Raw genomic sequence first — 25099 nt, 5'->3', positions numbered from 1 at the left:
GCAGTAGGTTAACTGGAGAAAATAAGAGCCTGCAGTAGGTTAAACTGGAGAAAATAAGAGCCTGCAGTAGGTTAAACTGGAGAAAATAAGAGCCTGCAGTAGGTGACACTGGAGAAAATAAGAGCCTGCAGTAGGTTAAACTGGAGAAAATAAGAGCCTGCAGTAGGTTAAACTGGAGAAAATAAGAGCTTGCAGTAGGTTAAACTGGAGAAAATAAGAGCCTGCAGTAGGTGACACTGGAGAAAATAAGAGCCTGCGGTAGGTTAAACTGGAGAAAATAAGAGCCTGCAGTAGGTTAAACTGGAGAAAATAAGAGCCTGCAGTAGGTTAAACTGGAGAAAATAAGGGCCTGCAGTAGGTTAACTGGAGAAAATAACAGCCTGCAGTAGGTTAAACTGGAGAACGTAAGAGCCTGCAGTAGGTTTAACTGGAGAAAATAAGAGCCTGCAGTAGTTGAAACTGGAGAAAATAAGAGCCTGCAGTAGGTGAAACTGGAGAAAACAAGAGCCTGCAGTAGGTAAAACTGGAGAAAATAAGAGCCTGCAGTAGGTTAAACTGGAGAAAATAAGAGCCTGCAGTAGGTGACACTGGAGAAAATAAGAGCCTGCAGTAGGTGAAACTGGAGAAAATAAGAGCCTGCTGTAGGTTAAACTGGAGAAAATAAGAACCTGCAGTAGGTACACTGGAGAAAATAAGAGCCTGCAGTAGGTTAAACTGGAGAAAATAAGAGCCTGCAGTAGGTGACACTGGAGAAAATAAGAGCCTGCAGTAGGTTAAACTGGAGAAAATAAGAGCCTGCAGTAGGTTAAACTGGAGAAAATAAGAGCCTGCAGTAGGTGAAACTGGAGAAAATAAGAGCCTGCAGTAGGTTAAACTGGAGAAAATAAGAGCCTGCAGTAGGTGACACTGGAGAAAATAAGAGCCTGCAGTAGGTTAAACTGGAGAAAATAAGAGCCTGCAGTAGGTTAAACTGGAGAAAATAAGAGCCTGCAGTAGGTTAAACTGGAGAAAATAAGAGCCTGCAGTAGGTGAAACTGGAGAAAATAAGAGCCTGCAGTAGGTGAAACTGGAGAAAATAAGAGCCTGCAGTAGGTTAAACTGGAGAAAATAAGAGCCTGCAGTAGGTGACACTGGAGAAAATAAGAGCCTGCAGTAGGTTAAACTGGAGAAAATAAGAGCCTGCAGTAGGTGACACTGGAGAAAATAAGAGCCTGCAGTAGGTTAAACTGGAGAAAATAAGAGCCTGCAGTAGGTTAAACTGGAGAAAATAAGAGCCTGCAGTAGGTTAAACTGGAGAAAATAAGAGCCTGCAGTAGGTGAACTGGAGAAAATAACAGCCTGCAGTAGGTGAACTGAAGACTGCAGAGAAGTTCCCACAAAAATGACATTTGAGCACCCCCTAGAGTCCAAATGTGTTTTTCGTCTTCCCAGGCTGAGGACCAACCTGCATGGTTCCTGGCTTGGTACCAAATAACAACATGGAATCATCTTCAACCCCCCTCCCCAAAAAGGTGCCATGACACTGCTTTTTTTCAGAAAGCTTATTTTAATTATTGTATTGTTTTTATAGCTCATTTACAACAAGCAATTCACTGAAATGAAACATATTAGTTTGCTTGATATTGTTATCTCTTGCAAGATAAATAATTTTAAACATATTTTCAGCATCAGTTGACTTTGTCGTAATTTATCATCAGTCTTTTCAGTAAAAATTCATATATATATTTTGTTTAGGAGTATCACACTATGATATGGATGACAAACAGAGAATAAGAAATACATTAGATTTTTCAAATAAAGAAATTAATAACATATTATTATTCCATTCATGTAGAATGTTTGTTCTTGTGTATGTGTGTGTGTCTGCGTGTGTGTGTGTATGTGTGTGTATGTATGTATGTGTGCATATATGTGTGTGTGTGTGTGTGTGTGTGTGTGTGTGTGTGTGTGTGTGGTGTGTGTGTGTGTGTGTGTGTGTGTGTGTGTGTGTGAGACCCACCCAAAGTGATGTGTTCCTGTGTATTAGAGGTTGTTGCAGGGCAGTGGGCTCAGGTCCCAGTGCTGAGGCTCTGGTTTCTCTAATGTCCAATCAGCAGTGTGCATGGCCAGAGAGTCCCACGCCCCACACGACCCCAACATCTCTGTATTTACAACAGTTCTGGCCAGTCCCCCAAAACTGAGAATGTGCAAAAAAAATGTATACAATAAAATATACAGACTTATAAGTGAGTAAAACTGAAAGAGCGAGAGCAGTTTACAATAAATAATCAATCCAAAACATTAACACTTTCCATCTCTCACTGGGAAAAGCAAGTGAGCCAAAATAAAGGAACAATAAAAATGAACGGTCACTTCCACCTGTAACTTCACTCTTTTAAACATCAAATCAAAAGTTCTAAACAAAAGTTTAAATAAATGCAAACTAGTGTCTGTAAACCCCTGTAATTCATATTGTATTCTGTCTGATTCTCACTCCCTCTATCAATACCTGTATTAATGCTGTCAGTGCAAATTATTATTAGGCTTGTATATATTTTAAGACACACAAACCCACTCTCATTGCATATCATCATTACACCATTGCACTAAATCTCATGAGCCTGGCACTCACACACACGAGCAAGAACACACACGCAAACAGACACACTCACAGTTGCACAACCACCCACATACAACACACACCATCTTTTTATCCCATCCAATATTACTGTATTATATACTGCACCTCCAACCAGGAAGTGAGACGTGTAACTGGAGACAATAATCAAGGCTCAGTTATAGCTCAGTTACAGCTCAGTTACATCTCAGTTATAGTCCAGTTATAGTTCAGTTATATATCAATTATAGCTCAGTTATAGCTAAGTTACATCTCAGTTATAGTTCAATTATAGCTCAGTTATTTCTCAGTTATAGTTCAGTTACATCTCAGTTATAGCTCAATTATAGTTCAGTTATTTCTCAGTTATAGCTCAGTTACATCTCAGTTACATCTCAGTTATAGTCCAGTTATAGTCCAGTTATATATCAATTATAGCTCAGTTATAGCTAAGTTACATCTCAGTTATAGTTCAATTATAGCTCAGTTATTTCTCAGTTATAGTTCAGTTACATCTCAGTTATAGCTCAATTATAGCTCAGTTACATATCAATTATAGCTCAGTTATAGGTAAGTTACATCTCAGTTATAGTTCAATTATAGCTCAGTTATTTCTCAGTTATAGTTCAGTTACATCTCAGTTATAGCTCAATTATAGCTCAGTTACATCTCAGTTATAGTTCAGTTACATCTCAGTTACAGCTCAATTATAGCTCAGTTATATCTCAGTTATAGTTCAGTTATAGCTCAGTTATTTCTCAGTTATAGTTCAGTTACATCTCAGTTACATCTCAGTTACATCTCAGTCATAGTTCAGTTATAGTTCAGTTATAGCTCAGTTATAGCTCAGTTACAGCTCAGTTACAGCTCAATTATAGCTCAGTTATATCTCAGTTATAGTTCAGTTATAGCTCAGTTATTTCTCAGTTATAGTTCAGTTACATCTCAGTTACATCTCAGTTACATCTCAGTCATAGTTCAGTTATAGTTCAGTTACATCTCAGTTATAGTTCAGTTACATCTCAGTTACAGCTCAATTATAGCTCAGTTATATCTCAGTTATAGTTCAGTTATAGCTCAGTTATTTCTCAGTTATAGTTCAGTTACATCTCAGTTACATCTCAGTTACATCTCAGTCATAGTTCAGTTATAGTTCAGTTATAGCTCAGTTATAGCTCAGTTACAGCTCAGTTACATCTCAGTCATAGTTCAGTTATAGCTCAGTTATAGCTCAGTTACAGCTCAGTTATAGCTCAGTTACATCTCAGTTACATCTCAGTCATAGTTCAGTTATAGTTCAGTTACATCTCAGTTACATCTCAGTTATAGTCCAGTTATATCTCAGTTATAGTCCAGTTATATCTCAGTTACATCTCAGTCATAGTTCAGTTATAGTCCAGTTATATCTCAGTTACAGCTCAGTTGTAGTTCAGCTATTATGTGTTTCTTTGTATGTTTGTTTGTCAGGACTGTGTTGTGTGGAAGGGGAAATCAAGCAAAGTCAATGACCAAAACAAATCACCAAACACAAGAGAAACATTACCCAAAGAAAGCAATGGAAAATTGTTGAAGAGATTTACATTTTACAGTCTCTGACTCCTGTTAGAAATCGTCATTAAAAATATATATTTATATAGGCCATTTTGTCTGTTAAACGTGTTATATATAAGTAGCCTTCATGTGTGATGAAACAAAGAGAGAAAGAAAGAGGCAGAGAAAGAGTGGTTGGGAGGAAGAGCGTCCACACACACACACACACACACACACACACACACACACACCCACACACACACACACACACACACACACACACACACACACACACACACACACACACACACACACACACACACACACACACACACACACACACACACACACACCACTGCTCAGAGTGGCCAGTGAGAACACTGTGTGTGGGTTGTTGAGGGGTCTTTCTGGAAGAGTGATCAGAGAATTGGCTGTGGTGCTCTTCACACTAAAGAGCTGAACATAAGAATCCTGCTGTTGTGCATTAAGAGAACATTCAGCCTGGGATCTGCCTGCCTGTTGCAAACAGGCAGAACAACCAGTGCTTTTGGAGAACAGCCAGGTGGATTAGAATGGCACTACTGTATGGCTGACTGTGTGTGCGGTACAGAAGAGACCCAGTGGTTATACTGTGAGGTCTTCCATTGTCAATGCACACAGTGAGTTTGCACACCAGAAAGACACCCCCCTCTTTCTCTGTCTGCACCGCTCTGCTCCTCTCTCTGTTGAGACATGCTAGAAACTCCCCCACCATCAAAACAGAAAGACGGGTGGCCATTCTTCTTCTTCTTTTTCTCTATTGGTTCTTCTTAATATCCGTCATTTTCCTCAACTCCCATCTCTGAGTCCTCTGAGGACGCATGCACAAGTTCAACTTTTGAGTTTTAATTTGTGCTGCTTTTTAAAAATGGCCTTGCAATGCTTTTCGTGGGTGATTGAGCAAATGGCAGTCTTGGTTAGTGGGATGTTGTTCATAGAGCAAAGCCTTTTCACTCGAAAAGAGCCTCCTCTGGATTAGAGGAACCCAATAGGATCTGTGTGTCCTTCCATAGTCTATGCACTCTCCTTCTCTCTCTCTCTCTCTTTCCCTCCTTTTCATGTCCTGAAAGGAGAGAGGGGAGACAGGAGGAGGAGAAAAGGCTAAGGGATATAAAAAAGGAAGGATCAAATGGATGCTGATGGTTTTGCCACCTTGTCGGCGGGGATGTCAAAGGCAGCCAATGAGACAGAGAGAAGGAGAGGAAGAGATGGTGGATCATTTACCCTGTGCTAATCCCGGGGACGCCCACCACCCCGCCCTGCCACACCCAACTGGGTCACCCCTGTCCAGTCTTTCTCAGTACTCACCACACATTGATAATATATTAATATTTATTAAATACCGTCCATGTCTATCGCTCTGTGTTTCTATTCATGTGTCTCTTTTAGTGTTATTCTGTGTCTCTCCGTGTGATTATGCATCCCCTCCTATCTCTATCTTCACGTGTCCCTCTGTCTGTCTGTCTCGGTGTCTTTCTCTCTCTGTCTCTCTGCCCTGGTTGGGCTGGAGGGCAGACTGTCTGAGGGTGGTTGGGGGGATGGGGGTGGGTTATGGGGCAGCCTCACAGCCTCTCCCGGGTGGGGATCCAGATGTAAGGCCCCGACTGCTCCTCGATCACCGTCTTCACCTTGTGGTAAACCTCCTCGAAGCTGTCTCCTTCCACCACAGCTGGAGAGGGAGAGACATGGAGAGAGGGAGAGAGAGAGACATGGAGAGAGGGAGAGAGAGAGACATGGAGAGAGGGAGAGAGAGAGACATGGAGAGAGGGAGAGAGAGAGACAGAGAGGGAGAGACAGAGAGAGAGACGGAGACGGAGAGGGAGAGGGAGAGAGGCAGAGAGGGAGAGACAGAGAGAGATAAAGAGAGAGAGAGAGGGAGAGAGCGAGAGAGAGAGAGAGAGGGGGGAGAGAGTGAGCGATACAAAGAGATAGAGATACAGAGAGAGAGATACAGAGCGATAGAGAGGTAGAGAGAGAGAGAGAGAGAGAGAGAGAGAGAGAGAGAGAGAGGGGGGAGAGAGTGAGAGATACAAAGAGATAGAGATACAGAGAGAGAGATACAGAGCGAGAGAGAGGTAGAGAGAGAGAGCGAGAGAGAGAGAGAGAGAGAGAGAGAGAGAGAGAGAGAGAGAGAGAGAGAATGTCAGATATGTATCTGTGTGTGGTGTCACGCATAACATTTTTATGAGCAAACATCAAGATCAAGTCACACTCCACATGCAGAGTTAGAAGCTAATTAGGTCAACACATTCCTGCTTAATGGAGTTACAGCCCGCAGTGTTCTAGACAGTGTTACCTGAGAAACACTCTAGTGTTCTAGACAGTGTTACCTGAGAAACACTCTAGTGTTCTAGACAGTGTTACCTGAGAAACACTCTAGTGTTCTAGACAGTATTACCTGAGAAACACTCTAGTGTTCTAGACAGTGTTACCTGAGAAACACTCTAGTGTTCTAGACAGTGTTACCTGAGAAACACTCTAGTGTTCTAGACAGTGTTACCTGAGAAACTCTCTAGTGTTCTAGACAGTGTTACCTGAGAAACTCTCTAGTGTTCTAGACAGTGTTACCTGAGAAACACTCTAGTGTTCTAGACAGTGTTACCTGAGAAACACTCCAGAAAGTCCTGTTCCAGTTTGAGAGCGCGGTCCATACCCTTCCTGGCCTGCTCCTCTGTTAGTCGAGTGTTGATCTCTCTGCACAACAACAACACACACACACACAATTATATAGCTAGTGTGTGAGTCTGTGTGTCTGTGTGTGTGAATGTAAGTGTTGTGTGTGTACATACAGGACATTCTCCAGTGACTTGGGCCGGACAAAGATGGCGACGGGGTGAAGCTGAGCGGCCTGTAGTCTGCGGACAGCATTGGCCGACACGTCCAGTATACAGTGTTTTCCTTGCTACTCACAGCAAAGGAGGGGTAAGGGGAGGGAGAGATGGGGGAAGAGAGAGGAATGAGGGAGAGAACGGAAAGAACAGAAAGGGAGAGAGGGGAGAGGGAGAGAACAGAGGGAGGGAGAGAGGGGAGGGGGAGAGGAGAGGGGGAGGGAACAGAGGGAGAGAGGGGAGGGGGAGAGAACAGAGGGAGGGAGAGAAAGTTGGGGGAGAGAACAGAGGGAGGGAGAGAGAGGAGGGGAGAGAACAGAGGGAGGGAGAGAGAGAAGGGGGAGAGAACAGAGGGAGGGAGAGAGAGAAGGGGGAGAGAACAGAGGGAGGGAGAGAGAGAAGGGGGAGAGAACAGAGGGAGGGAGAGAGGGGAGGGGGAGAGAACAGAGGGAGGGAGAGAGGGGAGGGGGAGAGAACAGAGGGAGGGAGAGAGAGAAGGGGGAGAGAACAGAGGGAGGGAGAGAGAGAAGGGGGAGAGAACAGAGGGAGGGAGAGAGGGGAGGGGATTCAATCAGCCAGATCCCTTTTCACTTCGTAAGCCAATCAATACAGAACAACTGCTGTTGTTGTGAGCATGTTAAATAATGTAGATTGGCCTAATGTATCGTCCCTCTCATGTAAATATAATATAAATATCACAATGATAATGTATCTCCAAAGCTTGTTTCACAGGGTCTCTGATCTGTGCTGTCTGTACCTGCTCTGCCACCTGGCGGACACTCTGAACGCTGGTGCCATACAGGTGGCTGTTGTACTGGCCCGCCTCGATGAAGCGGTGGCTCTGGATGTCCTTCTCCATCTGTTCCCGTGACGACACAAAGTGGTAGTCCCGCCCGTCCACCTCGTACTCACGCTTGGGCCGTGTGGTGTCTGAGGGAAGGGCCAAGTGGTCATTTAGGCTGTCAATCAATCACCCTGTCAATAGATCAATGTAAACCACTGGAGTACTAAGCAGGCAAATGGTTACTCTGTGAAGGGTCAATACTTACGAGGGACACAAGATCCAAACTTGTCAGGGAACTCCGACAGCAGGTCATCATTTACCCTGTCCTTTATGGGACCCAATATTATGATGGGTCTCGCATAATGGACTATGTAGAGAGAGAGGAGAGGTAAGGGGATAAATAAGACATGGAATGGGCAGAAATATAAGTATAGTGTGAAAGAATAGTACTTCAAAGTGTATTCTCACCCTCCACTTGCGTGACTGTTTCATAGCTGTGTTGAGAATCATCCCTCCCTGGAAGCAGAACACAACAATACCAGTCAGTCAGAGCCAGTCAGTCAGCTAGTCAGAGAGTTAGTCAGCAGTCAGTCAGTCAGTCAGTCAGTCAGTCAGTCAGTCAGCTAGTCAGCTAGTCAGTCAGCTAGTCAGTCAGTCAGATAGTCAGAGAGTTAGTCAGCAGTCAGTCAGTCAGTCAGTCAGCTAGTCAGTCAGCTAGTCAGTCAGTCAGATAGTCAGTCTGCTAGACAGTCAGTCAGCAGTCATTCAGTCAGTCAGCTAGTCAGTCAGTCTGCTAATCAGTCAGTCAGTCATTCAGTCAGCAGTCAGTCAGCAGTCATTCAGTCAGTCAGCTAGTCAGAGAGTTAGTCTGCAGTCAGTCAGCTAGTCAGTCAGCTAGTCAGTCAGTCAGATAGTCAGAGAGTTAGTCAGCAGTCAGTCAGTCAGTCAGTCAGTCAGCTAGTCAGCTAGTCAGTCAGCTAGTCAGTCAGTCAGATAGTCAGTCTGCTAGACAGTCAGTCAGCAGTCATTCAGTCAGTCAGCTAGTCAGTCAGTCTGCTAGTCAGTCAGTCAGTCATTCAGTCAGCAGTCAGTCAGCAGTCATTCAGTCAGTCAGCTAGTCAGACATCTGCTAGTCAGTCAGTCAGTCATTCAGTCAGCAGTCATTCAGTCAGTCAGCTAGTCAGACATCTGCTAGTCAGTCAGTCAGCACTTAGTCAGTCAGAAGTCAGTCTGCTAGTCAGTCAGCAGTCATTCATTCAGACAGTCAGTTAACTAGTCATTCAGTCAGTCTGCTAGACAGTCAGTCTGCTAGTCAGTCAGTCAGACAGCCAGATAACTAGTAATTCAGTCAGTCTGCTAGACAGTCAGTCTGCTAGTCAGTCAGTCAGTCAGTCAGTCATTCAGTCAGCAGTCGTCAGACAGTCAGATAACTAGTCATTCAGTCAGTCAGTCAGTCAGTCATTCAGTCAGTCTGCTAGACAGTCAGTCTGCTAGTCAGTCAGTCAGACAGTCAGATAACTTGTAATTCAGTCAGTCTGCTAGACAGTCAGTCTGCTAGTCAGTCAGTCAGTCATTCAGTCAGCAGTCAGTCAGACAGTCAGATAACTAGTCATTCAGTCAGTCAGTCAGTCATTCAGTCAGTAGTCAGTTAGACAGTTAGATAACTATTCATTCAGTCAGTCAGTCAGTCATTCAGTCAGCAGTCAGCAGTCAGTCAACAGTCAGCTAGACAGTCAGCAGTCAGCTAGTCAGTCAGCAGTCAGTAAGCTAGTTAGTCAGTCAGCTAGTCAGTCAGTCAACAGTCAGCTAGTCAGTCAGCAGTCAGTAAGCTAGTCAGACGGTCAGTTAACTAGTCATTCAGTCAGTCTGCTAGACAGTCTGCTAGTCAGTCAGTCAGTCATTCATTCATTCATTCAGTCAGCAGTCAGTCAGACAGTCTGCTAGTCAGTCAGCAGTCAGTAAGCTAGTCAGTCAGTCAGCAGTCAGTAAGCTAGTCAGACGTTCAGTTAACTAGTCATTCAGTCAGTCTGCTAGACAGTCAGTCTGCTAGTCAGTCAGTCAGTCATTCAGTCAGCAGTCAGTCAACAGTCAGCTAGTCAGTCAGCAGTCAGTCACCAGTCAGTAAGCTAGTCAGTCAGTCTGCTCGTCAGTCAGTCAGTCATTCAGTCAGCAGTCAGTCAGACAGTCAACAGTCAGCTAGTCAGTCAGCAGTCAGTAAGCTAGTCAGTCTGTCAGACAGTCAACAGTCAGCTAGTCAGTCAGCTAGTCAGTCAGTCAGTCAGTAAGTCAGTCAGCTAGTCAGTAAGTCAGCAGTCAGTCAGCTAGTCATCAGTCAGTCAGTCAGTCAGTCAGTCAGCTGCTACCCCCATGTCATTCTTCCTGTACTGAGGGTTGAGCCACTCCCCTCCTCTACGCCTGCTTACCTTGAGACCCGAGGCTGTCTTGACTGCGATCCTACACAACAAATCAAATCAAATTTATTTTTATATAGCCCTTCGTACATCAGCTGATATTCTCAAAGTGCTGTACAGAAACCCAGCCTAAAACCCCAAACAGCAAGCAAAGCATGTGAAAGAAGCACGGTGGCTAGGAAAAACTCCCTAGGAAAAACTCCCTAGAAAGGCCAAAAACCTAGGAAGAAACCTAGAGAGGAACCAGGCTATGAGGGGTGGCCAGTCCTCTTCTGGCTGTGCAGGGTGGATATTATAACAGAACATGGTCAAAATGTTAAAATGTTCATAGTCAGCACAGCACATAGTCAACACAGACAAAACAGAAGTTTAGACAGAGACAGAAGAACACACTGATGTAAGATCATTCATAGATGCCCACTAACTAATGTGCTTACCCTTTCTTTTGTGCCCATGCGAGACCACTCTTTCCTTTCTACCCTGAAGGGGTTAGGAATGAAAGAAGGCAGTAAAAGGCAGAGGGAGAGAAAGAGAGTGAGACAAAAAGAGCAGGAGACAGGAGCGTGTGAACAGCTGAAAGTCAAACATCTGCTACGTAACCATAGAAAACAGCATCAATCATGCTGTCTATGCAGTACCTCATACAGAAGCAAAACAACTAATAGTATATTAAAAGAAAAAAGCTGATCGAAATACAGTCACACACAAACTTCAACAAACACGCACGCACGCGCGCGCACACACACACACACACACACACACACACACGGGCAGTGCTGTGAGGTGTCTGACCTGCGTTTGCTGGGAATAAATCCGACCTCCTCAGCTTCTGTCTGCGGGCTGACCCGTCTGGCCTGCCACCACTCCTCATCACCACAGTCCAGGACATGGAGCACATCACCAAACCTGAAGCCCACCGCCTGGCTCAGGAAACCACAGTCTGCTGTCTTATCATAGTCAAACAGGGCCCTGGGACAGACAGAGGAGAGGTAGAAGACACAGTTATAGAAGCAGTACAGCTTTTCTTTGGAGTCTAGTGGGTTGTCATGCTCTGAGGAGTGTACTAGCCTGGTAGTAGCAGTGTTGTGGTTGTATATAGTACTTAGTGTTGTACTAGCCTGGTAGTAGCAGTGTTGTGGTTGTATATAGTACATAGTGTTGTACTAGCCTGGTAGTAGCAGTGTTGTGGTTGTATATAGTACATAGTGTTGTACTAGCCTGGTAGTAGCAATGTTGTGGTTGTATATAGTACATAGTGTTGTACTAGCCTGGTAGTAGCAATGTTGTGGTTGTATATAGTACATAGTGTTGTACTAGCCTGGTAGTAGCAGTGTTGTGGTTGTGTGATTGTATATAGTATACAGTGCAGTATTAATGAGTACCTGATGTAGAAGCCTCTCGGGGTTGTATATAGTATATAGTGCAGTATTAATGAGTACCTGATGTAGAAGCCTCTCTTGGGGTTGTTTAAAGTATATAGTGCAGTATTGATGAGTACCTGATGTAGAAGCCTCTCTTGGGGTTGTATATAGTATATAATGCAGTATTAATGAGTACCTGATGTAGAAGCCTCTCTTGGGGTTGTATATAGTATATAATGCAGTATTAATGAGTACCTGATGTAGAAGCCTCTCTTGGGGTTGTCTATAGTATATAATGTAGTATTAATGAGTACCTGATGTAGAAGCCTCTCTTGGGGTTGTATATAGTATATAGTGCAGTATTAATGAGTACCTGATGTAGAAGCCTCTCTTGGGGTTGCTTCTCAGTGTTGTCTGACCAGAACCCATGCTGCTGTTCATCAGCTGTTCCCTCAGGTCGTGGATCTTCGCTTCGAAACGGCTGTATTCTGAACCCACACACATTAGCATATGTAGGGTGAACACACACACACATACATTAGTTCATGTATGGTTCCTTGGCGTATGGGTGTGCAGTGTGGTGTTCAATGCTAGGTTACTCTAGTGCTGGCCTCACCCTCTGGTCTGTACTGGGCAATGATAGTGACAGTCTGGCCAGCGTTCTTCAGGGCTGCAGCAGCCTGCTCATGGGTGGCGATACGCAGGTCCACTCCATTCACCTGACACGCACACACACGCACACGCACACAAAATAAGTGTGTGTATGAAGCTGTGTATGTGTGTGTGTGTATGTGTGTATGTGTGTGTGTGTGTGAGAGAGAGAGAGAGAGAAATTGATAGAGAGTGTGTGCGTGAGTGTCCTTACGCTGAGGATTTGGTCGCCCTTGCGCAGCTCTCCGCTGAGGTCGGCAGGCCCCCCTGCCAAGATGAAGGAGATAAAGATCCCCTCTCCATCCTCTCCTCCCACGATGTTAAAACCCAGGCCTGTAGAACCCCGGTGGATCAGCACTCTCCTAGGCTCCCTGACAGAGAGAGCAGGGAGGAGGGAGAGGGACGGGGGGTCAGGGAGAGACGAGGAGAAATGGAGGGGAAGGAGGAGAGTAACAAGAGGGAGAGATAATGTGGGGGGAGGGGAGAAGGGTCGAGAGATATGTGTAGTGAAATGGGGACACGGCATTTTGGGGCACGAGAAGGAGGGATGCAGAGAGAGAAAAATGGAATAATACTTGGTTAGCTCTGGGTCAGGTCTATGTCAACCAAATCCACCCCCGCCAGGAGCTTTTCAATTTCACACCAAGCCAATCATTTACGATCCACATGAGATGCCTTTCAGAAAGGGCATGGCTTGATTTGGTATATGAGTGAGCCCAGAAAGCTTTGCTCACCTGGGAAGGTCTTCATCCCCCATCAAGCTGTGCAACACTGGAGAGAAGCGACTGGGCGAGGTGGGAGTGAGGGCTTGTGGGTAATCTGATCCAAGGTAGGTGGGGCCAAGATCTGTGTCCATGTGAGGGGAGTATGCTGGAGAAAGAAGACATGGACCATTAGAGCTGAGCGCACACACACACACACACACACACACACACACACACACACACACACACACACACACACACACACACACACACACACACACACACACACACACACACACACACACACACACACACACACACACACACACACACACACACTTACTGCTGGTGAGGTCAGGGGGGTTGTAGGAGTTCAGGTAGACGTTGTTGGGCTTGGCCACCCTGAGGTAAACCACCTCAGCTGTGTTCTTCAGGGCTCCAACTGCATCCTCATGCATCACGTCCTCCAGACACACACTGTTCACCTGAACACACAGACACACACTGTTCACCTGAACACACTGTTCACCTAAACACACTGTTCACCTAAACACACTGTTCACTTAAACACACTGTGCTGCATTTAGCTGTTTATTGGTTATTTGTGATTCATGTGGTTGGTCGGAAAATGGCTATGTGGCTACTTTTACGATATACTCCTCTAACATAATCTAATGATTTGCTTTTGCTGTAAAGCCTTTTTGAAATCGCACAATGTGGTTCGATTCAGGAGAGGTGTATCTATAAAACGATATAATTTGAAAAACAAATTGAAAAAAAAAAATATTAAATTTTGTTATGCTAATGGCGATATGATTTTTCGCTGGATGTCCATCCCGCATACAGGACGGAGGCCGCACAGGGGTTAAACACACTGTTCACCTGAACACACTGTTCAACAGAACACACTGTTCACTTAAACACACTGCTCACCTAAACATACTGCTCACCTAAACACACTGTTCACCTAATCACACTGTTCACCTAAACACACTGTTCACCTAAACACACTGTTCACTTAAACTCACTGTTCACCTGAACACACAGACACACACTGTTCACCTGAACACACTGCTCACTTAAACACACTGTTCACTTAAACACACTGTTCACTTAAACACACTGTTCACTTAAACAAACTGTTCACTTAAACACACTGTTCACCTGAACACACAGACACACACTGTTCACCTGAACACACTGTTCACTTAAACACACAGACACACACTGTTCACCTGAACACACTGTTCACCTAAACACACTGTTCACCTAAACACACTGTTCACCTAAACACACTGTTCACCTAAACACACTGTTGACTTAAACACACTGTTCACCTAAACACACTGTGTGTTCAGGTGAACAGTGAGTTTAAGTGAACAGTGTGTTCACCTAAACACACTGTTCACTTAAACACACTGTTCACCTGAACACACAGACACACACTGTTCACCTGAACACACTGTTCACCTAAACACACTGTTCACCTAAACACACTGCTCACTTAAACACACTGTTCACCTAAACACACTGTTCACCTAAACACACTGTTCACCTAAACACACTGTTCACCAAAACACACTGTTCACCTGAACACACAGCCACGCACACACACTGTTCACTTAAACACACTGTTCACTTAAACACACTGTTCACTTAAACACACTGTTCACCTGAACACACTGCTCACTTAAACACACTGCTCACTTAAACACACTGCTCACTTAAACACACTGCTCACTTAAACACACTGTTCACCTAAACACACTGTTCACCTGAACACACAGACACACACTGTTCACCTGAACACACTGCTCACTTAAACACACTGCTCACTTAAACACACTGTTCACTTAAACACACTGTTCACTTAAACACACTGTTCACCTGAAACACACTGTTCACCTGAACACACAGACACACACTGTTCACCTGAACACACTGCTTCACCTAAACACACTGTTCACCTAAACACACTGTTCACCTAAACACACTGTTCACTTCAAGACACACTGTTCACTTAAACACACTGTTCACTTAAACACACTGTTCACCTGAACACACTGCTCACTTAAACACACTGCTCACTTAAACACACTGCTCACTTAAACACACTGCTCACTTAAACACACTGTTCACCTAAACACACTGTTCACCTGAACACACAGACACACACTGTTCACCTGAACACACTGCTCACTTAAACACACTGCTCACTTAAACACACTGTTCACTTAAACACACTGTTCACTTAAACACACTGTTCACTTAAACACACTGTTCACCTGAACACACAGACACACACTGTTCACCTGAACACACTCTTCACCTAAACACACTGTTCACCTAAACACACTGCTCACCTAAACACACTGTTCACCAAAACACACTGTTCACCAAAACACACTGTTCACCAAAACACACTGTTCACCTGAACACACAGACACACACTGTTCACTTAAACACAATGTTCACTTAAACACACTGTTCACTTAAACACACTGTTCACTTAAACACACTGTTCACTTAAACACACTGTTCACCTGAACACACAGACACACACTGTTCACCTGAACACACTGTTCACTTAAACACACAGACACACACTGTTCACCTGAACACACTGTTCACCTAAACACACTGTTCACCTAAACACACTGTTCACTTAAACACACTGTTCACCTAAACACACTGTTGACTTAAACACACTGTTCGCCCAAACACACTGTTCACCTGAACACAATGTTCACTTAAACACACTGTTAACTTAAACACACTGTTCACTTAAACACACTGTTCACCTGAACACACAGACACACACTGTTCACCTGAACACACAGACACACACTGTTCACCTGAACACACTGTTCACTTAAACACACAGACACACACTGCTCACTTAAACACACTGTTCACTTAAACACACTGTTCACCTAAACACACTCTTCACCTAATCACACTGTTCACTTAAACACACTGTTCACCTAAACACACTGTTCACTTAAACACACTGTTCACCTAAACACACTGTTCACCTAAACACACTGTTCACCTAAACACACTGTTCACCTGAACACAGACACACACTGTTCACGTAAACACACTGCTCACTTAAACACACTGTTCACCTAAACACACTGTTCACCTAAACACACTGTTCACCTGAACACACAGACACACACTGTTCACCTAAACACACTCTTCACCTAAACACACTCTTCACCTAAACACACTCTTCACCTAAACACACTGTTCACTTAAACACACTGTTCACTTAAACACACTGTTCACCTAAACACACTGTTCACCTGAACACACTGTTCACCTAAACACACTGTTCACCTGAACACACTGTTCACCTGAACACAGACACACACTGCTCACTTAAACACACTGTTCACCTAAACACACTGTTCACCTAATCACACTGTTCACTTAAACACACTGTTCACTTAAACACACTGTTCACTTAAACACACTGTTCACCTAAACACACTGTTCACCTAAACACACTGTTCACCTAAACAAACTGTTCACCTAAACACACTGTTCACCTAAACACAGACACACACTGCTCACTTAAACACACTGTTCACCTAAACACACTGTTCACCTAATCACACTGTTCACTTAATCACACTGTTCACTTAAACACACTGTTCACCTAAACACACTGTTCACCTGAACACAGACACACACTGTTCACGTAAACACACTGTTCACCTAAACACACTGTTCACCTAAACACACTGTTCACCTAATCACACTGTTCACCTAAACACACTGTTCACCTAAACACACTGTTCACCTAAACACACTGTTCACTTAAACACACTGTTCACTTGAACACACTGTTCACCTGAACACACTGTTCACCTGAACACACTGTTCACTTAAATACACAGACACACACTGTTCACCTAAACACACAGACACACACTGTTCACCTAAACACACTGTTCACCTAAACACAATGTTCACCTAAACGCACTGTTTACCTAAACACACTGTTCACCTGAACACAGACACACACTGTTCACCTGAACACACTGCTCACTTAAACACACTGCTCACTTAAACACACTGCTCACTTAAACACACTGTTCACTTAAACACACTGTTCACCTAAACACACTCTTCACCTAATCACACTGTTCACTTAAACACACTGTTCACCTAAACACACTGTTCACTTAAACACACTGTTCACCTAAACACACTGTTCACCTAAACACACTGTTCACCTAAACACACTGTTCACCTGAACACAGACACACACTGTTCACGTAAACACACTGCTCACTTAAACACACTGTTCACCTAAACACACTGTTCACTTAAACACACTGTTCACTTAAACACACTGTTCACCTAAAGACACTGTTCACCTAAAGACACTGTTCACCTAAACACACTGTTCACCTAAACACACTGTTCACCTAAACACACTGTTCACCTAATCACACTGTTCACCTAAACACACTGTTCACCTAAACACACTGTTCACCTAAACACACTGTTCACCTAAACACACTGTTCACTTAAACACACTGTTCACCTGAACACACTGTTCACTTAAATACACAGACACACACTGTTCACCTAAACACACTTTTCACCTAAACACACTGTTCACCTAATCACACTGTTCACCTAATCACACTGTTCACCTAAACACACTGTTCACCTAAACACACTGTTCACCTAAACACACTGTTAACCTAAACACACTGTTCACCTAAACACACTGTTCACCTAATCACACTGTTCACCTAATCACACTGTTCACCTAATCACACTGTTCACCTAAACACACTGTTCACCTAAACACACTGTTCACCTAAACACACTGTTCACCTGAACACACAGACACACACTGTTCACTTAAACACACTGTTCACCTGAACACACTGTTCACCTGAACACACTGCTCACTTAAACGCACCGTTCACCTAAACGCACTGTTCACCTGAACACACAGACACACACTGTTCACCTGAACACACTGTTCACTTAAACACACTGTTCACCTAAACACACTGTTCACTTAAACACACTGTTCACTTAAACACACTGTTCACTTAAACACACTGTTCACCTAAACACACTGTTCACCTAAACACACTGTCCACCTAAACACACTGTTCACCAAAACACACTGTTCACCTGAACACACAGACACACACTGTTCACTTAAACACACTGTTCACTGGAACACACAGACACACACTGTTCACCTGAACACACTGTTCACCTAAACACACTGTTCACCTGAACACACTGTTCACCTAAACACACTGTTCACCTGAACACACTGTTCACCTGAACACAGACACACACTGCTCACTTAAACACACTGTTCACCTAAACACACTGTTCACCTAATCACACTGTTCACTTAAACACACTGTTCACTTAAACACACTGTTCACTTAAACACACTGTTCACCTAAACACACTGTTCACCTAAACACACTGTTCACCTAAACACACTGTTCACCTAAACACACTGTTCACCTAAACACAGACACACACTGCTCACTTAAACACACTGTTCACCTAAACACACTGTTCACCTAATCACACTGTTCACTTAATCACACTGTTCACTTAAACACACTGTTCACCTAAACACACTGTTCACCTGAACACAGACACACACTGTTCACGTAAACACACTGTTCACCTAAACACACTGTTCACCTAAACACACTGTTCACCTAATCACACTGTTCACCTAAACACACTGTTCACCTAAACACACTGTTCACTTAAACACACTGTTCACTTGAACACACTGTTCACCTGAACACACTGTTCACCTGAACACACTGTTCACTTAAATACACAGACACACACTGTTCACCTAAACACACAGACACACACTGTTCACCTAAACACACTGTTCACCTAAACACAATGTTCACCTAAACGCACTGTTTACCTAAACACACTGTTCACCTGAACACAGACACACACTGTTCACCTGAACACACTGCTCACTTAAACACACTGCTCACTTAAACACACTGCTCACTTAAACACACTGTTCACTTAAACACACTGTTCACATAAACACACTCTTCACCTAATCACACTGTTCACTTAAACACACTGTTCACCTAAACACACTGTTCACTTAAACACACTGTTCACCTAAACACACTGTTCACCTAAACACACTGTTCACCTAAACACACTGTTCACCTGAACACAGACACACACTGTTCACGTAAACACACTGCTCACTTAAACACACTGTTCACCTAAACACACTGTTCACTTAAACACACTGTTCACTTAAACACACTGTTCACCTAAAGACACTGTTCACCTAAAGACACTGTTCACCTAAACACACTGTTCACCTAAACACACTGTTCACCTAAACACACTGTTCACCTAAACACACTGTTCACCTAATCACACTGTTCACCTAAACACACTGTTCACCTAAACACACTGTTCACCTAAACACACTGTTCACCTAAACACACTGTTCACTTAAACACACTGTTCACCTGAACACACTGTTCACTTAAATACACAGACACACACTGTTCACCTAAACACACTGTTCACCTAAACACACTGTTCACCTAATCACACTGTTCACCTAATCACACTGTTCACCTAAACACACTGTTCACCTAAACACACTGTTCACCTAAACACACTGTTAACCTAAACACACTGTTCACCTAAACACACTGTTCACCTAATCACACTGTTCACCTAATCACACTGTTCACCTAATCACACTGTTCACCTAATCACACTGTTCACCTAAACACACTGTTCACCTAAACACACTGTTCACCTAAACACACTGTTCACCTGAACACACAGACACACACTGTTCACTTAAACACACTGTTCACCTGAACACACTGTTCACCTGAACACACTGCTCACTTAAACGCACCGTTCACCTAAACGCACTGTTCACCTGAACACACAGACACACACTGTTCACCTGAACACACTGTTCACTTAAACACACTGTTCACCTAAACACACTGTTCACTTAAACACACTGTTCACTTAAACACACTGTTCACCTAAACACACTGTTCACCTAAACACACTGTCCACCTAAACACACTGTTCACCAAAACACACTGTTCACCTGAACACACAGACACACACTGTTCACTTAAACACACTGTTCACTTAAACACACTGTTCACTTAAACACACTGTTCACCTGAACACACTGTTCACCAAAACACACTGTTCACCTGAACACACAGACACACACTGTTCACCTGAACACACTCTTCACCTAAACACACTGTTCACCTAAACACACTGCTCACTTAAACACACTGTTCACTTAAACACACTGTTCACCTGAACACACTGTTCACTTAAATACACAGACACACACTGTTCACCTAAACACACTGTTCACCTAAACACACTGTTCACCTAATCACACTGTTCACCTAATCACACTGTTCACCTAAACACACTGTTCACCTAAACACACTGTTCACCTAAACACACTGTTCACCTAAACACACTGTTCACCTAAACACACTGTTCACCTGAACACACTGTTCACCTAATCACACTGTTCACCTAAACACACTGTTCACCTAAACACACTGTTCACCTAAACACACTGTTCACTTAAACACACTGTTCACCTGAACACACAGACACACACTGTTCACTTAAACACACTGTTCACTTAAACACACTGTTCACCTGAACACACTGTTCACCTGAACACACTGCTCACTTAAATGCACTGTTCACCTAAACACACTGTTCACCTGAACACACAGACACACACTGTTCACCTGAACACACTGTTCACTTAAACACACTGTTCACCTAAACACACTGTTCACCTAAACACACTGTTCACCTAAACACACTGTTCACTTAAACACACTGTTCACCTAAACACACTGTTCACTTAAACACACTGTTCACCTAAACACACTGTTCACCTAAACACACTGTCCACCTAAACACACTGTTCACCTGAACACACAGACACACACTGTTCACTTAAACACACTGTTCACTTAAACACACTGTTCACTTAAACACACTGTTCACCTGAACACACTGTTCACCAAAACACACTGTTCACCTGAACACACTGTTCACCTGAACACACAGACACACACTGTTCACCTGAACACACTCTTCACCTAAACACACTGTTCACCTAAACACACTGCTCACTTAAACACACTGTTCACTTAAACACACTGTTCACCTGAACACACTGTTCACTTAAATACACAGACACACACTGTTCACCTAAACACACTGTTCACCTAAACACAATGTTCACCTAAACGCACTGTTCACCTAAACACACTGTTCACCTGAACACAGACACACACTGTTCACCTGAACACACTGCTCACTTAAACACACTGCTCACTTAAACACACTGTTCACTTAAACACACTGTTCACCTAAACACACTGCTTCACCTAAACACACTGTTCACCTAAACACACTCTTCACCTAAACACACTGTTCACCTAAACACACTGTTCACCTAAACACACTGTTCACCTGAACACAGACACACACTGTTCACCTGAACACACTGCTCACTTAAACACACTGCTCACTTAAACACACTGTTCACTTAAACACACTGTTCACCTAAACACACTGTTCATCCTAAACACACTCTTCACCTAAACACACTCTTCACCTAAACACACTGTTCACCTAAACACACTGTTCACCTAAACACACTGTTCACCTGAACACACTGTTCACCTGAACACAGACAAACACTGTTCACCTAAACACACTGTTCACCTAAACACACTGTTCACCTAAACGCACTGTTCACCTAAACACACTGTTCACCTGAACACAGACACACACTGTTCACTTGAACACACTGTTCACCTGAACACACTGTTCACCTGAACACACTGTTCACTTAAATACACAGACACACACTGTTCACCTAAACACACTGTTCACCTAAACATAATGTTCACCTAAACGCACTGTTCACCTAAACACACTGTTCACCTGAACACAGACACACACTGTTCACCTGAACACACTGCTCACTTAAACACACTGCTCACTTAAACACACTGTTCACTTAAACACACTGTTCACCTAAACACACTCTTCACCTAAACACACTCTTCACCTAAACACACTCTTCACCTAAACACACTGTTCACCTAAACACACTGTTCACTTAAACACACTGTTCACCTAAACACACTGTTCACCTGAACACACTGTTCACCTGAACACAGACACACACTGCTCACTTAAACACACTGTTCACCTAAACACACTGTTCACTTAAACACACTGTTCACTTAAACACACTGTTCACCTGAACACACTGTTCACTTAAATACACAGACACACACTGTTCACCTAAACACACTGTTCACCTAAACACACTGTTCACCTAAACGCACTGTTCACCTAAACACACTGTTCACCTGAACACAGACACACACTGTTCACCTGAACACACTGCTCACTTAAACACACTGCTCACTTAAACATACTGTTCACTTAAACACACTGTTCACCTAAACACACTGTTCACCTAAACACACTCTTCACCTAAACACACTCTTCACCTAAACACACTCTTCACCTAAACACACTGTTCACCTGAACACACGCTTCACCTAAACACACTGTTCACCTAAACACACTGCTCACTTAAACACACTGTTCACTTAAACACACTGTTCACCTGAACACACTGTTCACTTAAATACACAGACACACACTGTTCACCTAAACACACTGTTCACCTAAACACACTGTTCACCTAAACGCACTGTTCACCTAAACACACTGTTCACCTGAACACAGACACACACTGTTCACCTGAACACACTGCTCACTTAAACACACTGTTCACCTAAACACACTGTTCACCTAATCACACTGTTCACCTAATCACACTGTTCACCTAAACACACTGTTCACCTAAACACACTGCTCACTTAAACACACTGTTCACCTAAACACACTGTTCACCTAATCAAACTGTTCACTTAAACACACTGTTCACCTAAACACACTGTTCACCTAAACACACTGTTCACCTAAACACACTGTTCACCTAATCACACTGTTCACCTAATAACACTGTTCACCTGAACACACTGTTCACCTGAACACAGACACACACTGTTCACGTAAACACACTGCTCACTTAAACACACTGTTCACCTAAACACACTGTTCACCTAAACACACTGTTCACCTAAACACACTCTTCAACTAAACACACTCTTCACCTAAACACACTCTTCACCTAAACACACTGTTCACCTAAACACACTGTTCACCTGAACACAGACACACACTGTTCACCTGAACACACTGCTCACTTAAACACACTGCTCACTTAAACACACTGTTCACTTAAACACACTGTTCACCTAAACACACTGTTCACCTAAACACACTCTTCACCTAAACACACTCTTCACCTAAACACACTCTTCACCTAAACACACTGTTCACCTAAACACACTGTTCACCTAAACACACTGTTCACCTGAACACACTGTTCACCTGAACACAGACACACACTGTTCACCTAAACACACTGTTCACCTAAACACACTGTTCACCTAAACGCACTGTTCACCTAAACACACTGTTCACCTGAACACAGACACACACTGTTCACTTGAACACACTGTTCACCTGAACACACTGTTCACCTGAACACACTGTTCACTTAAATACACAGACACACACTGTTCACCTAAACACACTGTTCACCTAAACACAATGTTCACCTAAACGCACTGTTCACCTAAACACACTGTTCACCTGAACACAGACACACACTGTTCACCTGAACACACTGCTCACTTAAACACACTGCTCACTTAAACACACTGTTCACTTAAACACACTGTTCACCTAAACACACTCTTCACCTAAACACACTCTTCACCTAAACACACTCTTCACCTAAACACACTGTTCACCTAAACACACTGTTCACTTAAACACACTGTTCACCTAAACACACTGTTCACCTGAACACACTGTTCACCTGAACACAGACACACACTGCTCACTTAAACACACTGTTCACCTAAACACACTGTTCACTTAAACACACTGTTCACTTAAACACACTGTTCACTTAAACACACTGTTCACCTGAACACACTGTTCACTTAAATACACAGACACACACTGTTCACCTAAACACACTGTTCACCTAAACACACTGTTCACCTAAACGCACTGTTCACCTAAACACACTGTTCACCTGAACACAGACACACACTGTTCACCTGAACACACTGCTCACTTAAACACACTGTTCACCTAAACACACTGTTCACCTAATCACACTGTTCACCTAATCACACTGTTCACCTAAACACACTGTTCACCTAAACACACTGCTCACTTAAACACACTGTTCACCTAAACACACTGTTCACCTAATCAAACTGTTCACTTAAACACACTGTTCACCTAAACACACTGTTCACCTAAACACACTGTTCACCTAAACACACTGTTCACCTAATCACACTGTTCACCTAATCACACTGTTCACCTGAACACACTGTTCACCTGAACACAGACACACACTGTTCACGTAAACACACTGCTCACTTAAACACACTGTTCACCTAAACACACTGTTCACCTAAACACACTGTTCACTTAAACACACTGTTCACTTAAACACACTGTTCACTTGAACACACTGTTCACCTGAACACACTGTTCACCTGAACACACTGTTCACTTAAATACACAGACACACACTGTTCACCTAAACACACTGTTCACCTAAACACACTGTTCACCTAAACGCACTGTTCACCTAAACGCACTGTTCACCTAAACACACTGTTCACCTGAACACAGACACACACTGTTCACCTGAACACACTGCTCACTTAAACACACTGCTCACTTAAACACACTGTTCACTTAAACACACTGTTCACCTAAACACACTCTTCACCTAAACACACTCTTCACCTAATCACACTGTTCACTTAAACACACTGTTCACCTAAACACACTGTTCACCTAAACACACTGTTCACCTGAACACACTGTTCACCTGAACACAGACACACACTGCTCACTTAAACACACTGTTCACCTAAACACACTGTTCACCTAATCGCACTGTTCACCTAATCACACTGTTCACCTAATCACACTGTTCACTTA

At 43.4% G+C, this 25099-nt stretch overlaps 1 protein-coding gene across 4 annotated transcripts in view; it reads right to left on the bottom strand.

The window, feature by feature from the left end:
• Positions 1 to 1960: 1960 nt before the first annotated feature.
• The window catches only part of dlg4a (discs, large homolog 4a (Drosophila)), a 143710-nt gene continuing 120571 nt past the window's right edge, over positions 1961 to 25099 (bottom strand). For all 4 annotated transcript variants that reach the window (XM_014128989.3, XM_082958244.1, XM_082958245.1 and 1 more), the window contains 14 exons: positions 13248 to 13389; positions 12935 to 13070; positions 12415 to 12571; positions 12166 to 12268; positions 11923 to 12037; positions 10981 to 11157; positions 10626 to 10668; positions 10201 to 10231; positions 8246 to 8293; positions 8043 to 8144; positions 7751 to 7923; positions 6955 to 7067; positions 6768 to 6859; positions 1961 to 5834 (listed from right to left, as the gene is read on the bottom strand). In XM_014128989.3, coding sequence (XP_013984464.1) covers positions 5728 to 5834; positions 6768 to 6859; positions 6955 to 7067; positions 7751 to 7923; positions 8043 to 8144; positions 8246 to 8293; positions 10201 to 10231; positions 10626 to 10668; positions 10981 to 11157; positions 11923 to 12037; positions 12166 to 12268; positions 12415 to 12571; positions 12935 to 13070; positions 13248 to 13389 — 1539 coding nt within the window. In that variant the 3' untranslated portion in view covers positions 1961 to 5727. The remainder of the gene's footprint in view (positions 5835 to 6767; positions 6860 to 6954; positions 7068 to 7750; positions 7924 to 8042; positions 8145 to 8245; positions 8294 to 10200; positions 10232 to 10625; positions 10669 to 10980; positions 11158 to 11922; positions 12038 to 12165; positions 12269 to 12414; positions 12572 to 12934; positions 13071 to 13247; positions 13390 to 25099) is intronic.

The sequence above is a fragment of the Salmo salar genome, chromosome 11, assembly GCF_965601325.2.
Source record: "Salmo salar chromosome 11, fSalSal1, whole genome shotgun sequence".
In the NCBI taxonomy this organism is placed as follows: Eukaryota; Metazoa; Chordata; class Actinopteri; order Salmoniformes; family Salmonidae; genus Salmo; species Salmo salar.
The sequence above is the reverse complement of the archived record's forward strand: the minus strand, read 5'-3'. Positions and strand labels throughout refer to the sequence as shown.